The 22,915-nt window shown below is 40.9% G+C and overlaps 2 protein-coding genes across 2 annotated transcripts in view; both read left to right on the forward strand.

Annotated features, from left to right (window-relative positions):
- The first annotated feature begins 1,487 nt into the window (after positions 1-1,487).
- Positions 1,488-2,926, forward strand: LOC124004158 (probable G-protein coupled receptor 25). The gene has a single exon (XM_046312936.1). It carries the CDS (start codon positions 1,488-1,490, stop codon positions 2,598-2,600), a length of 1,113 nt encoding a protein of 370 aa, XP_046168892.1. The 3' UTR covers positions 2,601-2,926.
- A 3,068-nt stretch (positions 2,927-5,994) lies between these two features.
- inavab (innate immunity activator b) overlaps positions 5,995-22,915 on the forward strand; it is a 46,483-nt gene continuing 29,562 nt past the window's right edge. The window contains exon 1 of the mRNA XM_046311450.1: positions 5,995-6,127. The gene's annotated coding sequence lies outside the window, so the exon portion shown is untranslated. The remainder of the gene's footprint in view (positions 6,128-22,915) is intronic.

Consider the following 22,915-nt stretch of genomic DNA (forward strand, 5'->3'; position numbering starts at 1 on the left):
GGGAGGAGTTTTGAACATCTGGTACTGCTGGAAACACACAGACTCTCTCGCCATTTCCTTTTTTTTTCTCCCAACATAATCATTGTTGTCCACTGATTGCTAAATACCACATTAGTGATGTTTATAGGTCATTTTAGGTCGGGAGGTACTTTGTCTTTTGCTTTTGTTCATGTTCTATGTTTTATAGAGATTGAAATACATTGAAATGTATGATTGTTGACTCGTATCACACTAAAATGCAATATTAAGAAAAGTTAAGGCAAAAATTATGTTTGCACAGCTGTCACTCTTGATTAGAATAGAATATTGTAGTTGTTCACTCCTATTAGTATTTTATTTCATTTTAAGAAAACTCTTCAGTATTGATGGGAAGAAAATTCTGATGCAATTCCAAGAGTGGAGGAAAATATTTTTGTCAAATGGAAGATAATTTATCCCCTCGTATTTTTATTGGAACACTAACCTTCTCTTACACAACCAACATTCAACTAGCTCAGGTCAGGCTTAACATTTTGTCATCCCCCCTTTCCTTTAAAATAGTATTATAAAATTAGTTTCACTATGTTTTATAACTGTTCAATGATGATTTGCATTTCTGACAAAGAGACAATTGTTCAAAGACTATTGTCAGTCAAAAGGAAACGTGGTTGTTAAATCAAGCCGTCATTCCAGTTATGGTTTTCACAGCCTATGAGCACATTAAGTTCCCATCAAGTTCACATTACAGTAAGTTTTATCGTCAAGTATATTATGACTCATCTGATGAGAAGTCTGATTTATTCATGGGCACGGTCATTGGGTCTGGCAAGTACCATTTTGATATTCTAATGCAAGTATTTTCTCATAATGCAAGTACAACAGTTTAGTGTTTGCTATTTTCACACGTGACACCCGAGAGACTGTATGAATAGTCTGTAGTTGATGTTCAATGTCATGTCTAGGTTCAATTTAATGATTGAAATTAATAATTCACTCAGTGGATTTGTTTTGTAATATGTACAAGATCATAATTCCAGCAGGCCTACCTACATCAGCCCCGTGAATACCATAACCACATCCTGCCCCTTTCAAATGTTTTTATTGTTTCATCTGCTACTAGAAGTCAGTCTTAAGCTGTTTTTGAATATTTTGTTCAAGTATTGTATATTGTATTGTATATGTTCTTTTTCTTTTGATATATTTTTACGTTTCTTCTTGCTGTACTTTTTGCCTGCATGTCTAAAGTGTTTCTATTTGAACTGATATGCAAATATACTATATTATAAAAATCCTCATTAGAAATCGTTGTAGTAATTTCTGTCAGAATATGCCAGATAGAGAACTAGAAAACATGCCAATGGTGCTAGAGATGACAGAAGAAAATAGGACCTGGCAGTTTGTCTGTGGTTTTTAAGAACGTGACGCAAGATAGTTTGTCTAGAAGTATTGAGCTTGCCAGCCAGACACACAAAGAGCAAGCAGCTGAGAGACTTAACTTTGATCACAAAATGGAGACGTATGACAGCAACAGGTACTTCTACAGCGATGACATGCTGTACAATGTCAGCTACGATCTAACCTACCTTGGGGAGCGCTCCAGCTCCAGTCTTCCCTATTCTCACATCTACCTGCCACTGCTGTATTTCCTCATGTTTTTCACAGGCTTCCTGGGCAACCTCTTTGTGATCACAGTCATGGGCAGCCGGGGGAAGAGAGGTGGCCGTCTGGTGGATACGTTTGTGGTTAACCTGGCACTTGCGGACCTGGTGTTTGTCCTCACCCTCCCTCTGTGGGCCGTCTCGTCCAGTCAGGAGGGACACTGGCCTTTCGGCAACCTTCTCTGCAAGCTGAGCAGCTACATTGTTGCCGTCAACCGCTTCTCCAACATCTTCTTCCTGACCTGCATGAGTGTGGACCGCTACCTGGCCGTGGTGGGACTCGTGGACTCCCGCTTTCTCCGCAGCAGCCAGTGTGTGCGTCTCAACTGCGCCGTGGTCTGGCTGCTGTCCCTGGCTCTAGGTACCCCCTCCCTAGTGTACCGTAGCATGTATACTCCCAACGGCCAACTCTTCTGTCTGGAGGATGAAGAGTCATCCTTCTTCCTGGGTCTGAGCCTGACCATGGTCTTCCTGACCTTCGCCCTGCCGGTGCTCATCATCATCCTCTGCTACGGTTCTATCCTGGCCCACCTGCGCCAGCACTGTGTTTCTGCTGGCAACCCTCGCGCAGAAGCCCGACGCCGCCACTCTCTCAAGATGGTCTTCATCATAATAGTGGCCTTTGTGGTGTCTTGGCTTCCCTTCAACATCTTCAAGACCATCCTCATTGGTTTCAGGCTGTCTAGGGCCGATCTGAGCATTGAGACACAGTCTGTCTTGAGTCAGGGCCTCACCCTCTCCTGCTGCTTGGCCTTTCTCAACAGCTGCATAAACCCAGCCATCTACCTGTTCCTGGACCACCACTTCAGAGGGCAGGCGGAGAACCAGTTCCTGAGCTGCGTGGGGAAGCTTGGGCTACACCAAGGCTATGCCTCGTCCACTGACTTCTACAACGGTACCTCAGAGAGCTGCGGCACAACAGCCTCCAGAACTCGTCTCCAGCCACTTGACCAGAATGTCTGATAGCAGGGTTCTGCACCTTTTACAGCCTCTTTGCGGTCCGAAACGCTAAAGGTTGAGGTGAATCATTTTGTGTTATGATTTTAGGTTTTATGTAATTCAAGCTCAGTGAAAGCATTCTCTGAAATATATTTTGTGTATATTATAGCTTCTCAAAATAAGTTATATTTTACATATCATAATTGCATATTTGATTATCATTGATATTTGAATTTAGGTTTTATTTATTCGCACCAAAGAAAATATTTGAAAGACGAAACAGTACAGATAAAAAACTGGTCAAAACAGTGTGCAAGTGAGGTTGATTAATTTAGCTTTCGTTTTTTTTTCACGACCAAATTAAATAGGATGGTCTTTTTATGTCTAAATATTTTGTATATGAATAATTCATGAGTAGCCTGGTTATTACGATTGTTGACATTCTTAAATTCATAGTAATATTAAATGGCAATTTGTTAACAGTAACGTTAATTTGTTAATGGTTCCTTTTTGCTGCGTGATATTCATTACAACAATATTCAAAATGGTTGTCTATGTTCATGGCATTAGTAAGACTACATTTAATGTATTATAAAACATTTATAATAAACAGTTTTTTGTAATAAATGAATTGTTCATATAATTGGCAATTATTGCAGATACTTTTTTCCAAACAATGTCATAGTTTACTAAGTATTTTTGCAGTTTAACAATGGGAATTTAATTGTGTGTACGTTTTACATTAAAGGAACACAAGGATGAAAATTAAGTTGGAAGATTTTAGGTATATATTAAGCATATTGAAATAAAGCATAATAAGTAAGTAATGTATAACATTTCCTTATAACTAGTTCCAATAATTATAGTATTGAAATGGTTATTTTTAACATAGCTTCACAATTCATAGCTTTTATAGGCATAAAATGTTCACACTACTTACTGACATATTGAGAAGGAGAAACACATCTCAGTTTATTTCTCATGTCACTGTAACTTAATAAAAACAGACTTACCAATCAAAATTGATCCAGAAGCTCAACAATGTTTTTATCTGCTTCCTCAAAATGATTGGACTTTAATTCAAAACAGTAGCAAAATGTTATGTGCAACCAGATAACATTCACTGCAATTGACAAAACAGATTCTACCATGAATGATACAAAATAAAATGTTATTAAGATAAGTGCTTTTTGGGGAATTTGTTGGCTGATTACATGACTTGAAAGTTCAAATGTTCATTCATGCCCACATGCTTTTCAGTTTCTTTTGCACTATGAATCACCCAGTTACAAAAGGGCTTGAGAAACTTGGGTTAGATACCAGTCTGTGGGAACCTACAGCACAACTGTATTTCAGTCAACTAGTTCCCTTTAAGACCTTTTAGTGTGGAAAACCCTGACCTGACCTTCTGTTCCTCTTATTCAGAAAGATGGCAGCCTGTTGAAGTGGACAATGAACTTCACAAGTCATGTCATTTTTCAAGTCACTGAAATCTAAGGTATTACAAAGTATCAAGACACTGACAACTAAGTTATTTCAATTACATTAATTGGAACACTCACGGTAAATCAAAACGCTTTACATTGCCAAAATAACAAGATCTCAAAATGAATCTCACCTCTAATGATTTTGCCTAGCAGATTCCTTATCTTTCGATGAAGATAAGGATGAGGCTTCCATATCAATTGTTTATTTTAGAAAACTCATCTCACATTATAGTGACAGTTGTTTTATCTGCAGGGGAGAAACTGAGGGCCTCACCACGGACATGCTGAGGGCCTCACCGTTGGGACATTATATTCTCTGTCAATCACGGCACTGAAATAAGACGCAAGATCCGTAACCCTTTAACCTGACTGCCGGGCACCGCTTTAGGTTAATGGGTGAGAGGCATCAGTCAGTTTCCGTTTTGTGCTCTCTACGCGAGCAGTGATGAGAACAAACATTGCGTCGTTTTCTCATGGCCTTATCTGTACCCTGTTGGCACCTGATGTACACCTCAGTTGCTCACTATGAGAATGGTTGTGAAACCTGTTTGAGTTAACCTTACTGGAGGTTGACGTTTGATGCGTAATCATCAGGCCTAGATGGTCCTTCAACAAGACCATTGCAAACTGAACATCTGATGTTTGATAGATGATACCCAGATAGACGTTTTAGCCTACACTCAATGGCAGTAGTGCAGAGGATGTGTTTACTTAAATTCTGTGGGCAGAGAAAACCAAAAGAAGAGAAAATAAACTTGACCTAGCTTACCCTCTAAAGGGAGAGTGCAGATGGTGAGAAAACAGCCAGCACCTCAAAACAGTGATCACATGGCAGTGGCAGCCTGTGGTTTTGTATCATTTCCTTCACTGTAATGTGTATTTATTTTATTTCACCTTTATTTAACCAGGTAGGCCAGTTGAGAACAAGTTCTCAATTACAACTGCGACCTGGCCAAGATAAAGCAAAGCAGTGCAACAAAAACAACAACACAGAGTTACACAGAAACAAACGTACAGTCAATAACACAATAGAAAAATCTATGTACAGTGTGTGCAAATGTAGAAGAGTAGGGAGGTAAGGCAATTAAAAGCCATAGAGGCAAAATAATTACAATTTAGCATTAACACTGGAGTGATAGATGTGCAGATGATGATGTGCACATAGAGATACTGGGGTGCAAAAGAGCAAGAGGATAAATAACAAAATGGGGATGAGGTAGTCGGGTGTGCTATTTACAGATTGGCTGTGTAGTCGAGTGTGCTATTTACAGATTGGCTGTGTACAGGTACAGTGATTGGTAAGCTGAATGAATTGTGTGGATATTGTATATTTGGAAGCACATTACATGTTGATATAAAGTAATCAATGAGCTTTACTAAACTGCAAAAAGTAATAAGTAATGCACTCCTGACACCTAGCGTTTGTAGGCTACAGTAGGCATTCTGGTTTAATGCACACACTCACTCACTCACTCACTCACTCACTCACTCACTCACTCACTCACTGGGGCTTTAAGCAGTCCACACTCAGTCAGTCACCGTACATTTGTATAACTTTACCACATAGTCGCCACTCTATTCTATATATTTTGAATATATGTGAAACCAACTGCTGGCATTAATTAAACTGAGGATCTGATCACTGTCGGTAAATTGCACTTTGATGCGATTGAGAGTCGAAGTTCTTAAGAAAAAATCTAAAGGAATGGGATATCCCAATAGTTTGGATATTTGGGGGTGCATTCCGTTTTTTTAAACTTCTTCTTGTATATTAATTTGGTATTTTAAAAGTATTAAATTATATTAAAATACCATTTTATTAAAGCATATCCGTTGTAGGGGAGATAGTTTAACTTGTGCAAAAGACAGTAAACTCACTCAAAGTGTCGCCCCTACTTTCGGGGATTTACCATGGCCCATTCCCGTTGCGACGTCCCTCTTCAGAGTACGTAAGAAGCAATACTTCTACAACTTCTGGAAAACGTGGATGAATGTTGATATGGACATGCAAATAAATTGTTCTACGCCCTACACAATTGGATATTTGACATTTTGCATAAGAAGGTATGGTTGCTACTTTCCTTTTCGAAGTAAACAAACAACTTTACCATCGCATTAAACAATGTTTTTTTTTTACGAGAGTAGCGCAAGTTTTAGCCATAGCACAATGCTAGACCAAGTTCAGCAGACCTTGACTATTATAATGATGCAAAATTATTGTAAGCGTTTTCATAATATCCTTCACTTTGTATGCAATAATGTATAGGCCAACATTTCCATGCAGCAGTGTTTTTGTTTTATTTGTACTTTACCACTGCCTAACTCCAACTTTTGTTAAGCCACTGGAAAAATTAAGTGTTTACACTTGAATCAAAAGTGGAAAGTTATGGACAGAATACTTTCTTACTTAGGTGAAGTTAACTTTGCAGATGAATGAATGAATAATGAATGAATAATTGAATGGTAAATGTTAATCCTCCATGGAACGTTGTCATGGAGGATATAGTATGGCAATTCCACTGTAACAGAGTGACGCCGATACTCCGATTTTTTTTCCCTTTAAAGGCCCAGTGCAGTCAAAATGGTGTGTTCCTTGTGACTTTTTTGTTGTATTTGTATCATATTGTACAACAGCTGATTTAACAAACACTGTAAACATGTGGAAATGTTTTTATCAGTAGCTAGGTTTCCATCCGATGGGTAACAGATTTTCACGTGAATATTCTAAAATCAGCATAAAGATAATATGCTAATTTTCCAAACTGACTTGTTGCGATTAAAATCAGTATGATGACAATGCACACGATGTAATTGTAATGTAACAATGTAATGTAATTTCGCATAAGTTTTCATGTACTGAATACAAAACTAAAGTTCAATGTTCATCGCATTTTCAACTCTACGAATAGTTTTGTCAAGCTGTTGCGTTAAATAGCAAATGTGCCTACACTAGTCTTGTATAACAAAAATATATCCTTATCACAGACTTTATTTTCGGCCTTCATATAAAACCCCTACAAAAACGTTATTCATTTTCTCCTATAGGCTTTGTCCAACGAGACAGACTCCATTGCTATTGCTCTCTCTGACTGGGCCCAAAATATGTCTTCTCCAGCAGGTGGCGTTTTAAAAAAAAGACATTGCTCACCAAGCAAGGAGTTTTTGGTTGGAGGACAATGTGTGTAGCGTTTGGAAAACAAAAAATATATATACAGGCGTATTTGATCAAAAATAAGTTGCATAATGATTGAGTTGTTATGACTGTACTGATATAAGTAGGACACGTGACATCCCGGTAACTTTGAGAAAAACACTTTATATCGGAGTCGTCACTAGTTACCACAGCCACAAAGTCATAAACCCCCATATTTTACGTCACTTAGAAAAATGTGATTTTAAAACCTGTCGCAGTGCTAACCTTATGCCTCATTGTAAATTAACCCCCAAAATCACATTTTAGCTTTTATACATTTTATGTTATAGCCAATTTGGGCTTTGTGGCAATCGTTGTGCCTGCTGTTCACACGGAAACCAGTATCGCGATTATCGTTAGTAGGCAACAAAGCGGATTTAATGTATTTCGGAATTCAGCCCTAGTGTTGCAAACAATGTCGTCCAGAGGCACATTTATATTCCCTACTATATCCTCCATACAGAAGTTTTTTGTTTTTTTAACCCCCTTTTTTCGTTGTATCCAATTGGTAGTAGTTACAGTCTTGTCTCATTGCTGCAACTCCTATAAGGACTCGGGAGAAGCGAAGGCGATGTGGAAGGTCGAGAGCCATGCGTCCTCCGAAACACAACCCAACCAAGCCTCACCTGCTACACTGCTCCCGGCATCGCTAGTGCGCGAAGAGACAAAGATATCCCTGCCGGCCAAACCCTCCCTAAACTGGACGACGCGGGGCCAGTTGTGCGCCACACCATGGGCCTCCCGGTCGCGGCAGGCTGCTACAGAGCCTGGGCTCGAACCCAGAATCAGCTAGCACTGTGCCACATAGTACCATAGACCACTGCGCCACCCGGAAGGCCCAGGTGTTTTTTTAAAGGAAAACTTTATATAACCTCAAATCAAATTGTATTAGTCACGTGTCTTCTACAACAGTGAAATGCTTACTTACAAGCCCCAACCAACAATAAAGTTAACCAACAATAAAGTATAGTTATTAAAGTGACTATGCATAGATGACAACAGAGAGTAGCAGTGGTGTAACGAGGGGGTGAGACTAGATGTTCAGGACTTTTATGGCTTGGGGGTGGAAGCTGTTTAGAAGCCTCTTGGACCTAGACTTGGTGCTCTGGTATCGCTTGCCGTGTGGTAGCAGAGAGAACAGTCTATGACTAGGGTGGCTGGAGTCTTTGAACATTTTTAGGTCCTTCAGCTGACACTGCCTGGTATAGAGGTCCTGGATGGCAGGAAGCTTGGCCCCAGTGATGTACTCATGGGTTCGCACTACCCTCTGTAGTGCCTTGCGGTCGGTGCAACCAGTCAGGATGATCTCGATGATGCAGCTGTAGAATCTTTTGAGGATCTGAGGACCCATGCCAAATCTTCCCAGTCTCCTGAGGGGGAATAGGTTTGCCATGCCCTCTCCATTGACTGTCTTGGTGTGCTTAGACCATTTTAGTTTGTTGGTGATGTGGACACCAAGGAGCTTGAAGCTCTCAACCTGCTCCACTGCAGCCCCGTCGATGAGAATGGGGGTGTGTTTGGTCCTTCCTTTCCTGTAGTCCACAATCATCTCCTTTGTCTTGATCACGTTGAGGGAGAGGTTGTTGTCCTGGCACCACACGGCCAGGTCTCTGACCTCCTCCCTATAGGCTGTCTCATCGTTGTCGGTGATCAGGCCTACCACTGTTGTGTCATCGGCAAATTTAATGATGGTGTTGGACACGTGCCAGGCCATGCAGTCATAAATGAACAGGGAGTACAGGATGGGACTGAGCACGCACCCCTGAGGGGCCCCTGTGTTGAGGATCAGCGTGACGGATGTGTTGTTACCTACCCTTACCACCTGGGGGCGTCCCGTCAGGAAGTCCAGGATTCAGTTGCAGAGGGAGGTGTTTAGTCCCAGGGTCCTTAGCTTATTGATGAGCTTTGAGGGCACTATGGTGTTGAACGCTGAGCTGTAGTCAATGAATAGCATTCTCACAGGTGTTATTTTTTTACAGGTGGGAAAGGGCAGTGTGAAGTGCAATAGAGATTGCATCATCTGTGGCTCTGTTGGGGTGGTATGCAAATTGGAGTGGGTCTAGGGTGTCTGGGATGATGGTGTTGATGTGAGCCATGACCAGCCTTTCAAAGCATTTCATGGCTGCAGACGTGAGTGCTACCGGTCGGGTCGGTAGTCATTTAGGCAAGTTACCTTAGTGTTCTTGGGCACAGGGACTATGGTGGTCTGCTTAAAACATGTTGCTATTACAGACTCGGACAGGGAGAGGTTGAAAATATCAGTGAAGACACTTGTCAGCTTATGCTCGCAGTACACGTCCTGGAAATCCGTCTGGCCCTGCGGCCTTGTGGATTTTGACCTGTAACTCACATCGGCTGCAGAGAGCATGATCACACAGTCTTCCGGGAACAGCTGGTGCTCTCATGCGTGTTTGTGTTATTTGTCTCGTAGCGAGCATAGAATTAGTTTAGCTCATCTGGTATGCTCGTGTCACTGGGCAGCTCTCGGTTGTGCTTCCCTTTGTAGTCTGTAATGGTGTGCAAGCCCTGCCACGTCCAACGAGCGTCAGAGCCGGTGTAGTACGATTCAACCTTAGTCCTGTATTGACGCTTTGCGTGTTTGATGGTTCGTCGGAGGGCATAGCGGGATTTCTTATAAGCTTCCGGGGTAGAGTCCTGCTCCTTGAAAGCGGCAGCAGGTTAGAGTCCTGCTCCTTTTGCTCAGTGCGGATGCTGTGTGTAATCGATGGCTTCTAGTTAGGGTATGTATGTACAGTCACTAGAGGATTATGATTTTTCAACGCCAATACCGATTATTGGAGGACCAAAAAAAGCTGATAATGATTAATCGGACGATTTTACGTTTATTTTATTTGTAATAATGACAGTTCCAACAATACTGCATGAACACTTATTTTAACTTAATATAATACATAATTAAAATAAATTTTGCCTCAAATAAATAATGAAACATGTTCAATTTGGTTTAAATAATGCAAAAACAAAGTGTTGGAGAAGAAAGTAAAAGTGCAATATGTGCCATGTAAGAAAGCCAACGTTTGAGTTGCTTGCTCAGGACATGAGAACATATGAAAGCTGGTGGTTCCTTTTAACATGAGTCTTCAATATTCCCAGGTAAGAAGTTTTAGGTTGTAGTTATTATAGGAATTATAGGACTATTTCTCTCTACCATTTGTATTTCATATACCTTTGGCTATTGGATGTTCTAATAGGCACTTTAGTATTGCCAGGAACTTTAGTATTGCCACCTGGGCTCGATCAAGGAACACATCGACAACAGCCACCCTCAAGGCAGCGTTACCCATGCAGAGCAAGGGGAACAACTACTCCAAGTCTCAGAGCCACTGACGTTTGAAAAGCTGTTTGAAAAGTTAGCGTGCACCCCGCTAACTAGCTAGCCATTTCACATCGGTTACACCAGCCTAATCTCGGGAGTTGATAGGCTTGAAGTCATAAACAGCAGAGCTGCTGGCAAAATGCACGAAAGTGCTGTTTGAATGAATGCTTACGACCTTGCTGGTGCCCACCATCGCTCAGTCAGACTGTATCAAATCATAGACTTAATTATAACATAATAACAAACAGAAAAATGAGCCTTATGTCATTAATATTGTTGAATTTGGAAACTATCATCTTGAAAACAAGACGTTTATTCTTTCAGTGAAATACAGCACCGTTCCGTATTTCATCTAATGGGTGGCATCCATCAGTCTAAATATTCCTGTTACATTGCACAACCTTCAAAGTTATGTCATAATTACGAAAATTCTGGAAAATTAGTTCTCAATGAGCCAGGCTACCCAAACTGTTGCATATACCCTGACTCTGCATGCAATGAACGCAATAGAAGTGACACAATTTCACCTGGTTAATATTGCTTGCTAACCTGGATTTCTTTTAGCTAAATATGTAGGTTTAAAAATATATACTTCTGTGTATTGATTTTAAGAAAGGCATTGATGGTTATGGTTAGGTAGAGTCGTGTAACGATTGCTTTTTAGCAAATGAGCTTTTGTTAAATCATTCCCCGTTTGGTGAAGTTGGCTGTCTTTGTTAGGAAGAAATATTCTTCACACAGTTCGCAACGAGCCAGGCGGCCCAAACTGCTGCATACACCCTGACTCTGTTGCAAGAGAAGTGACACAAAGAACTTAATGTTAGCAGGCAATATTAACTAAATATGCAGGTTTAAAATATACAGTGGGGCAAAAAAGTATTTAATCAGCCACCAATTGTGCAAGTTCTCCTACTTAAAAAGATGAGAGGCCTGTAATTTTCATCATAGGTACACTTTAACTATGACAGACAAAATGAGAGAAAAACATCCAGAAAATCACATTGTAGGATTTTTTAAATGAATTTATTTGCAAATTATGGTGGAAAATAAGTATTTGGTCACCTACAAACAAGCAAGATTTCTGGCTCTCACACACCTGTACCTTCTTCTTTAAGAGGCTCCTCTGTCCTCCACTCTTTACCTGTGTTAATGGCACCTGATTGAACTTGTTATCAGTATAAAAGACACCTGTCCACAACCTCAAACAGTCAGACTCCAAATTCCACTATGGCCAAGACCAAAGAGCTGTCAAAGGACACCAGAAACAAAATTGTAGACCTGCACCAGGCTGGGAAGACTGAATCTGCAATAGGTAAGCAGCTTAGTTTGAAGAAATCAACTGTGGGAGCAATTATTAGGAAATGGAAGAGATACAAGGCCACTGATAAATCTCCCTCGATCTGGGGCTCCACCCAAGATCTCACCCCGTGGGGTCAAAATGATCACAAGAACGGTGAGCAAAAATCCCAGAACCACACGGGGGGACCTAGTGAATGTTCTGCAGAGAGCTGGGACCAAAGTAACAAAGCCTACCATCAGTAACACACTACGCCGCCAGGGACTCAAATCCTGCGGTGCCAGACGTGTCCCCCATGCTGTACATGTCCAGGCCCGTCTGAAGTTTGCTAGAGAGCATTTGGATGATCCTGAAGAAGATTGGGAGAATGTCAGATGAAACCAAAATATAACTTTTTGGTAAAAACTCAACTCGTCGTGTTTGGAGGACAAAGAATTCTGAGTTGCATCCAAAGAACACCATACCTACTGTGAAGCATGGGGGTGGAAACATCATGCTTTGGGGCTGTTTTTCTGCAAAGGGACCAGGACGACTGATTCGTGTAAAGGAAAGAATGAATGGGGCCATGTATCGTGAGATTTTGAGTGAAAACCTCCTTCCATCAGCAAGGGCATTGAAGGTGAAACGTGGCAGGGTCTTTCAGCATGACAATGATCCCAAACACACCGCCCGGGCAACGAAGGAGTGGCATTTCAAGGTCCTGGAGTGGCCTAGCCAGTCTCCAGATCTCAACCCATAGAAAATCTTTGGAGGGAGTTGAAAGTCCGTGTTGCCCAGCAACAGCCCCAAAACATCACTGCTCTAGAGGAGATCTGCATGGAGGAATGTGCCAAAATACCAGCAACAGTGTGTGAAAACCTTGTGAAGACTTACAGAAAATGTTTGACCTCTTGTCATTGCCAACAAAGGGTATATAACAGTATTGAGAAACTTTTGTTATTGACCAAATACTTACTTTCCACCATAATTTACAAATAAATTCATTAAAAATCCTACAATGTGATTTTCTGGAGAGAAAAAAATCTAATTTTGTATGTCATAGTGTACCTATGAGGAAAATTACAGGCCTCATCTTTTTAAGTGGGAGAACATGCACAATTGGTGGCTGACTAAATACTTTTTTGCCCCACTGTATACATGTGTATTGATTTTAAGAAAGGCATTGATGTTTATGGTTAGGTACCTTTTTCGTTAATGCGCACCGCATCGATTATATGCAACGCAGGACACGCTAGATAAACTAGTAATATCATCAACCATGTGTGGTTAACTAGTGATTATGATTGATTGATTGTTTTTTATAAGATGAGTTTAATGCTAGCTAGCAACTTACCTTGGCTTCTTACTGAATTTGCATAACAGGCAGGCTAGGCTCCTTGTGGAGTGCAATGAGAGGCAGGTGGTTAGAGCGTTGGACTAGGTAACCGTAAGGTTGCAAGATTGAGCTGACAAGGTAAACATCTGTCGTTCTGCCCCTGAACAAGGCCGTTAACCCACCGTTCCTAGGCCGTCATTAACAATAAGTATGTGTTCTTAACTGACTTGCCTAGTTAAATCAAATCTAATCGGTGTCCAAAAATACTGATTTCCGATTGTTATGAAAACTTGAAATCAGCCCTAGTTAATCGGTCGACCTCTAACAGTCACTGTGGGGATGACGTCATCAATGCACTTATTGATGAAGCCCATGACTGATGTGGTGTACTCCTCAATGCCATCGGTGGAATCCTGGAACATATTCCAGTCTGTGCTAGCAAAACAGTCCTGTAGTTTAGCATCTGCTTCCTCTGACCACTTAAAAAAAAATTGATCTAGTCACTGGTGTATCCTGCTTTAATTTTTGCTTGTAAGCAGGAATCAGAAGGATAGAATTATGGTCAGATTTGCAAAATGGAGGGCGAGGGAGAACTTTATGCGTCTCTGTGTGTGGAGTATAAGTGGTGCTGAGTTCTTTTTCCTCTGGTTGAACATTTAACATGCTGATAGAAATTTGGTAAAACAGATTTAAGTTTCCCCGCATTAAAGTCCTTGGCTACTAGGAGCGCCTCCTGGGTGAGTGTTTCCTTGTTTGCTTATGGCGGAATACAGCTCATTCAATGCTGTCTTAGTGCCAGCCTCTAGCTATGGTGGCATGCAAACATCTACAAAGAAGAGGCCGCTGTTCTATCCTACCGGTACATCGTATAACCAACCAGATGTATGTTGATGTTGTCATTGTTCAGCCACGGCTCTGTGAAGCATACTGTGTTCGTTTTTAATGTCCCATTGGTAGTTTAATCTTCAGCATACTCGTCGATTTTATTGTCCAAAGATTGCACGTTTGCGAGCATAATGGAGGGAAGTGGGGGTTTATTCTATTTTCATTGTTAGAGCCGCCAGTTGAGTTTCTGGTCAATATAATGGTTTAATGGTTAATCTGTGGCTCTAGCCAACAGCTTGCAGATGCTGTGCAGGTAGGCTAGTCTACATGAGGTAGATAAGGATAAGAGCGAGAATGTTTTTATTTGTCACATGGCAGTCAAGCATCGATCATCATGTCACCAGAATAAGACCCTTGATATTTATTTGAAAGGAGCATAATAAAGCTAATCACCTTGCACTTTCATCTCCCTGTGAAATTCATCGTAATTTATTTAATCTGTAGCCTAATAAACTGCATGGTTTCCCGAGTCGTTTTTGGGCTAAAAAAGCTTTTTTTTGCCTATTTGAAAGGAGATCTATTACAGTAAGGTACTTAATTGTTACCCAGAAACAATTTGATATTGATTTAAAAAATGGCTGCATTGGGCCTTTAAAAGTATGCCAAACAAAAATCATGTATTTACATTTACATTTACATTTAAGTCATTTAGCAGACGCTCTTATCCAGAGCATGTATTTCAACGTTTACTAAGCTAACAAATGGAATTGTTTAAAGATTTCATTTTGAATTTAAGGACCCCTGTAGGTATCCCCCCAAAATAAAGATATTTAAAATAAAAAACATATTGAATTTGGCCTTTACTACTATAGACCATAGAAACACATTGAATAACACATTCATAAATGGCAAAGCAGAGTCAAAAAATAATTCCTAAGGAATAATTTTTATTTTATTTCACCTTTATTGAACCAGGTAGGCAAGTTGAGAACAAGTTCTCATTTACAATTGCGACCTGGCCAAGATAAAGCAAAGCAGTTCGACACGTGAGCAAAAGAGGTGAGAAGGGAGGTAAAGGCAAAAAGGCCATGGTGGCGAAGTAAATACAATATAGCAAGTAAAACACTGGAATGGTAGATTTGCAGTGGAAGAATGTGCAAAGTAGAGAGAGAAATAATGGGGTGCAAAGGAGCACAATAAATAGAGTAGGGGAAGAGTTAGTTGTTTGGGCTAAATTATAGATGGGCTATGTACAGGTGCAGTAATCTGTGAGCTGCTCTGACAGCTGGTGCTTAAAGCTAGTGAGGGAGATAGGTGTTTCCAGTTTCAGTGATTTTTGCGGTTCGTTCCAGTCATTGGCAGCAGAGAACAGGAAGGAAAGGCGGCCAAAGCCTGCTGGAGCACGTTATGGTGACCAGTGAGCTGAGATAAGGCGGGGCTTTACCTAACAAAGACTTATAGATGACTTGGAGCCAGTGGGTTTGGCAACGAATATGAAGCAAGGGCCAGCCAACGAGAGCATACAGGTTGCAGTGGTGGGTAGTATATGGGGCTTTGGTGACAAAACGGATGGCACTGTGATAGACTGCATCCAATTTTCTGTGTTGGAGGCTATTTTGTAAATGGCATTGCCGAAGTTGAGGATTGGTAGGATAGTCACTTTTATGAGGGTATGTTTGGTGGCATGAGTGAAGGATGCTTTGTTGCGAAATAGGAAGCCGATTCAAGATTTAATTTTGGATTGGAGATGCTTAATGTGAGTCTGGAAGGAGAGTTTACAGTTTAACCAGACACCTAGGTATTTGTAGTTGTCCACATTCTAACTTAGAACCATCCGGAGTAGTGATGCTGGACGGGCGGGCAGGTGTGGGCAGCGATCGGTTGAAGAGCATGCATTTTATTTATTATTTAGTTTTACTTGCATTTAAGAGCAGTTGGAGGCCACAGAAGGAGAGTTGTATGGCATTGAACTCATCTGGAAGTTAGTTAACAGTGTCCAAAGAAGGGCCAGAAGTATACAGAATGGTACCATCTGCATAGGGGTGGATCAGAGAATCACCAGCAGCAAGAGCGACATCATTGATGTATGCAGAGAAGAGAGTCGGCCCGAGAAGGCAGAGAAGGCAGTCATTTGAGAAACCAAGGTTGTTGAGTCTGCCGATAAGAATGCAGTGATTGACAAGAGTCGAAAGCCTTGGTCAGGTCGATGAAGACAGCTGCACAGTACTGTCTTTTATCGATGGCGGTTATGATGACGTTTAGGACCTTGAGTGCACCCTTGAGTGCACCCATGACCAGCTCGGAAACCAGATTGCATAGCGGAGAAGGTACAGTGGGATTCGAAATGGGCGGTGATCTGTTTGTTAACTTGGCTTTCGAAGACCTTAGTTTGGGTCTAGTGTCTCCCCCTTTGAAGAGGGGGATGACCGCAGCAGATTTCCAATCTTTGTGGATCTCAGATGATACGAAAGAGAGGTTGAACAGGCTAGTAATAGGGGTTGCAACAATTGCGGCGGATCATTTTAGAAAGAGAGGGTCCAGATTGTCTAGCCCAGGGGTGTCAAAGTCAAATGGACGGAGGGCCAAATAAAAAATTTAGCTACAAGCCGAGGGCCGGACTGTTCGAATGTTCATTGAAAATTTTTTAAATGACGCATATAGTCTAGTGAACCTAATTGAACCTACTGAAAACCTAACAAATATATTCCAATATGATCAGATAAATAAAGCAATATTTTCTTATGGCTCTGTCAGTAATCTTTAATTTTCAACAGACACAAAAGACAAATTTCCTTTATATAAAAATCCCCATAACATGAACATTAAATGAAAGAAACCGGTATTCAAGGCACCATCAGTAGCCTATATTTTCTATTTTAGCAAAAGTGGGCTAAATTTACTTCAAAGAAAAAAACAATAATAGCAATTTTCTATCATCCACTCAACTGAAATATTTTTAAAATATAATTGGATTGAAATACAATAAAATAAAGTGCAAAAATCTATTAATCAAAAACAACACTTTGTTTAAGGAGAAGTAACATGCAGTGAAAACAAATATTAAACTTTAACTTTTAAACTTGAACTGAGTAAAAACTCTAAATATGTGATTGCACAGTAATGTTCACTTGTTTGAGGTTGAGGGTGATACTTGGTGGTGTCCCATCTTTTCCACAAGTTCATCAATGTTCGGGGTAAGGCTCTGAGCTGAGGAAATCCTCAGAATTGAGTGGAGGTGTTCAGCAGTAAGTCGACTTCTGTGTGATGTTTTGTTCAAGTTCATCAAAGAAAACAGTTGTTCACACAGGTATGTGCTGCCAAACATAGACAACGTTTGAGCAGCCTGGATGCGCAGCTGGGGCATTGTGTCGGGGAGGAAACGGGCGAACTCCGCAGCACCCACTGCCGCATATTTTGCCCTCAGTGCATCATTGCATTGGAGGTCAATCAACTCCATTTGGAGGTTTGGTGGTGAGCTTTCCACGTCAACAGCAAATGGGTTACCGAGCAGTTCCAACCTGCTTTTTGTGCTTCAAAGTCAGCAAATCGGCGTCGAAAGTCAGCGGCAAGCATACCTATTTTATCAGCCAACTGTGCGCTCGGGAACGCACTGGTAGAGAGCTTCTCTTTCATGGTCTGGCAGCTGGGAAAGTGGCTCAAATTTTCTTTCCGCATCTGCGTCTCCCACAGAGTCAGTTTGGTTTTAAATGCCTTCACTGTACTGTACATATCAGAGATGACACGATCCCGACCCTGCAGCTGCAAGTTCATTGCATTCAGATGACTCGTAATGTCACACAGAAAAGCCATTTCACACAGAAACATTTCGTCTCGGAGTTGTTGTGTCTTTCCCTTTGCTGTCCAAGAACAGACAAATCTCCTCACGAAGCTCGAAACATCTTTGAAGCACCTTTCCCTGGCTTAGCCATCGCACCTCTGTGTGATAAGGCAAATCACCATGCTCCGTTTCTAACTCCGTCAGAAATGCCTTGAACTGGCGGTGATTCAAACCTTTGGCTCTGATAAAGTTAACTGTGCGCGTGATGATGCTCATTACATGCTCCATTTTCAAGGCTTTACCGCACAACGCTTCCTGGTGTATGATACAATGATAAGCTGTCAGCTCACCTGTCGCGTTTTCCTCTTGCATCTTTTCCCGTATCTTTGCCACCAGTCCGCTCCTGTGTCCACACATCGCAGGTGCTCCGTCGGTTGTCAAACCCACGAGTTTTTCCCAAGGCAGCTCCATCTCATTTACACATCTTGACACCTCTTCATACAAATCATGCCCCGTAGTTGTGCCATGCATAGGACGTAAAGCCAAAAACTCCTCTGTCACGCTTAGGCTGGAGTCCACTCCGCGGATGAAAATTGACAACTGGGCAATGTCAGAAATGTCGGTGCTCTCATCCACAGCCAAGGAATATGCAATGAAATCTTTTCCCTTTTTCACAAGCTGCTCTTTTAGATTGATGGACAACTGGTCTACTCTCTCGGCAATGGTGTTTCTGCTCAGACTCACATTTAAAAAGAGTTGCCTTTTTTCTGGGCAAACTTCGTCACAAACTTTAATCATGCAGTTTTTGATGAAATCCCCCTCCGTAAATGGCCGGGCTGATTTAGCGATCTCTTCTGCCAAAATAAAACTGGCCTTGACAGCAGCCTGGCCTTGTGATTTGGCTTTTTTGAACAGAGCCTGTCGAGATTTGAGGCCTCGTTTTAATTCCTCTGCCTTTTGTAGCCTTTGTTCCATGTCCATATTCTTGTTTTTGTCCGCGTGTTTCGTTTCATAATGTCGTCTCAGATTATACTCTTTCAGTACCGCCACACTTTCTCCACACAGAAGACACACAGGTTTTCCAGCTACCTCCGTGAACAAATACTCCGACTCCCACCTTGTTTGAAACCCCGGTTCTCAGTGTCCACCTTCCGTTTTGCCATTTTTGATGGGTATCTGAAAGTTAATTTTACTGTGATGCTGACAACTGCTGTGCCAATAAATATTGAAATGAAGCAGCCTACTGCTCGGTGCGTCACCGTTGCATTGTGGGAAATGTAGTATTGGTGCGTGTAAAAGATCTGCGGGCTGCCGGCTTGCTGCGGTCTGCGGGCCGGTTCTAATAACAAATCAAGATCATCCCAGGGGCCGTAAAAAACCTTCTCGCGGGCCGGATGTGGCCCGCGGGCCTTGACTCTGACATATGTGGTCTAGCCCAACTGATTTGTAGGGGTCCAGATTTTGCAACTCTTTCAGAACATCAGCTATTTGGTTGAAGGAGAAATGGGGGGGGGGAATATCTCCTTTACATCGTGAGGTCATAGTCCGGAAGCTACAGAGGTTTTCATGAAGACCGACTTTCGGGATGTCTCATGGTCTAACAAACGGTTGTAGCTCGGCCACCTTCCACTGCAGATGCAGAAGGCCGACGTAAGCAGATGCAGTGGATTGAGACGCAGCCCTGATATCTCTAGCTTAAACAGACTGATTTTGATGGTGATTTTTTTTTTTAAAATTATGTTGCTTAGATTAAACGGAAACAGCGTAACGAAACAAATTTGGCCTGTTTGGACTAATGATTACACCCCTGGTTACAGTAAATGGAAAGGGGGGGGATAATGCACAGTGTTGGGTGTAACGCATTCCAAATGTAATGCTTTGCTGCAAAAAGTATGTTATTACTGTAACAAGTATTATAAAGGAGTTACTGTTTCAATTTGAGTAGTAAAATTACAGTTACTGATCAAAGAAATAGGTTTTACATTTGATCATTTCCTTCCTATTACAGTTATTGATCCAAATATATATTTGTGATTTATTATTTCCTTTCTGTTTGTGCAATATTTTAGAAATCCCCCCTACCCCAGATTCTAATTGTTTTCATCCTCTCACCAAGTTCCTGTTTACGCACGCACTACTACTTACTGCATTATTGAGGGAGATGAAAAATGGCAGAAAGTTGACTTTCTCAGTGTAGATGTACTCCCATTGCTTTGATTTGGTGAGACAAAATGACAATAACTGTAAAATGAAAACTGTTCCCGGGTAAGAAACCTCTCCACTGCTAGAAACACAATTTCTTGAAGCACCAGCAAAGGCAACATGCCAACAGAAGACCCGTAATGAAAGACCCCGAGACCTGACAACTGCTTCTGAAGATGTATAGGCCTACATCATCCAAACAACCAACGTTTGATTTTAGTCATTTAGGACCGGCTGTAACTCAGGGAGAGCTAAACAAACTTGTAGTAGAGAAAATGCTGCCCTTATCCACGGTAAAATCTGTCATTATTAGGCTACTTGTGTTTGTGTATAGGCCTACGTAACAATGACGTTGTTAACATTGAGTGAGGATGTGTAACGCAAAAGTAATATAACGAGGAGTGTAACTAATTACTTTCCCCAGGGAGTAGTAAGTCATGTCATTTGCAATTGAAGGAAGTAATTGGGTAATCTATTACTTTATTTTTAGTAACTACCCCAACACTGCTCATGGGTAGGTGTCAGTAAGAGCCGGGAGATGTGACATTAACTAGAGAGACTGGGGGGGAGAGAGGAGGGGTTTGTCCAGACTTTCACACTCTCGTGCTTTAACCACCATGCAACAGAAAGAGGAAGAAAACAGTTATGAGCTGAACATAACAGTATGCCAGTAGAAGGGAGGACAGTAGCAGGGGAGCCAACAGTGTTTTTTTGACTACAATGAATTCCTATTGTAGCCAATTCAATTGCAGTTATTCTGTTCAACATTTTTTTTACAATCTATTACTGATTTGGTAACAGAATTACGTGTTTGAATGACTAAATACATCATAAACAAAATTGTTATCAGTAAAAACATGAATTAATTTGTAGGTCTTTCCTCCCTCCCTCATGAGAGCGAAATTTGAAAAGATCTTAAAGATACAGTGCCTTCAGAAAGTTTTCATACCCCTTGACTTATTCCACATTGTGTTGTGTTACAGCCTGAATTCAAAATGGATTAAATAGCTTTTTTAACTCGCCAATCTACACACAATACCCCATAATGATAAAGTGAAAACATGTTTTTAGAAATGTTTACACATTTAGAAAAATGGACCAACAGTTCTACTGATGTTCTAAGAGCTTTATTTTTTATTTTTTTTATCCCGAAAAACTCCCCAGTCCTTAATGATTACAAGCATACCCATAACGTAATGCAGCCACAACTATGCTTGGAAATATGGAGAGTGGTACTCAGTAATGTGTTTGTGTTGGATTTGTCCCAAACATAACACTATTCAGGACAAAAAGTGAATTGCTTTGCCACGTTTTTTGCAGTATTACTTTAGTGCCTTGTTGCAAACAGGATGCATGTTTTGGAATATTTTTATTCTCTTCTCTCTTCCTTCTTTTCACTTAGGCATGTAGGTTAATATTGTGGAGTAACTACAATGTTGTTGATCCATCCTCAGTGTTCTACTATCACGGCCATTAAACTCAGGAACTATTTTGGCCTCATGGTGAAATCCCTGGGTGGTTTCTTTCCTCTACGGCAACTGAGTTGTGAAGGACACCTGTAATTGTGTAGTGACTCGGTGTATTGATACACAATCCAAAGTGTAATTAATAACTTTTACCATGCTCACAGGAACATTAAACATCTGCTTTTTATTTTACCCATCTACCAATAGGTGCCCTTTGTGAGGCGTTGGGAAAACGTTCCTGGTCTTTGTGGTTGAATCTGTGGTTGAAATTCACTGCTCAACTAAGGGACCTTACAATTATCTGTAAGTGTAGGGTACAGAGATGAGGTAGTCATTCAAAAATCATGTTAAACACTATTGCACACAGTGAGGCCACGCAACTTATGTGACCTGTTAAGCAAATGTGTACTCCTGAACATATTTAGGCTTGCCATAACAAAGGGGTTGAATAATTATTGACTCAAGACATTTCAGCTTTTAATTTTTAATTTATTTGACAAAAAAATCTCAATTTAATCCATTGTAAATTCAGGCTGTAACACAACAAAATGTGGAAAAGTTGAGGGGTGTAAATACTTTCTGAAGGCTCTGTATGTGGTTTTTTGGTAACAGAATGACAAGACACTAGGCAATATTCCTTAAACTTACAGTAGGCAAATCATTAATGCAAAACTAAATCTACTTACTAATATTAACAGGGGTCTTTACTCCAACGTTGTGTTTTGATGTATTTATAGTAGCTTTTATCTGCTAGGTGTTTTCTAAGACCCATTTTCCATCTGTTTCACCAGAAATCACAGCCTTTGCGTATTCCAAATTTTTAGAATGGAAAATGGTAGAAAAAAATGATATACACCTTAATTTTAAAAAATACAGGCTTAGCCTTCATTTGACATCAATTTTGATCTGCTCCTATGAACTTCACATTAGTGCTCATGGGACCTTTTAAATGGATATTTCCCCGTAGCTAAATTAAATACTAAACAATGTAGCTAGTATTAATGATTGTGGGACCGATTTATGGACAATCCCCCCCCCCCCCCCCCAAACTTGATACCACTTTTTATAGGAACATTTTGTGATTAAGTACAAACAATGCTTACAAAAAAAACTGCATGACAGTGCAGTGAACTGTAATAGTTTGGACACATAGAAGGCACTGCAGTCAGGCTATACTGCTCTAAGTTCAGTGAGGCTATATCCCTGGTCGTAGCTTTATATTGACCTTTTTAATAATAACACTGAAATGGAATGGCCTATTCTTTGCCTGGTGGACCAGGCAGGTGATTTGGATTTCCAATTTGCCCGTCTGGTCCAACAGGCAAGCCTTTACTATGAGTGGAGACAGTATGCTGGCCCTGTTACCAAGCAGATGCAGTTGTGTAAAGCTCCCTGTATTAACACATTTTCATCAGGAATCAAGATACACACATGTGATT

The sequence above is a fragment of the Oncorhynchus gorbuscha genome, linkage group LG18 (genome assembly GCF_021184085.1).
Source record: "Oncorhynchus gorbuscha isolate QuinsamMale2020 ecotype Even-year linkage group LG18, OgorEven_v1.0, whole genome shotgun sequence".
Lineage (NCBI taxonomy): Eukaryota > Metazoa > Chordata > Actinopteri > Salmoniformes > Salmonidae > Oncorhynchus > Oncorhynchus gorbuscha.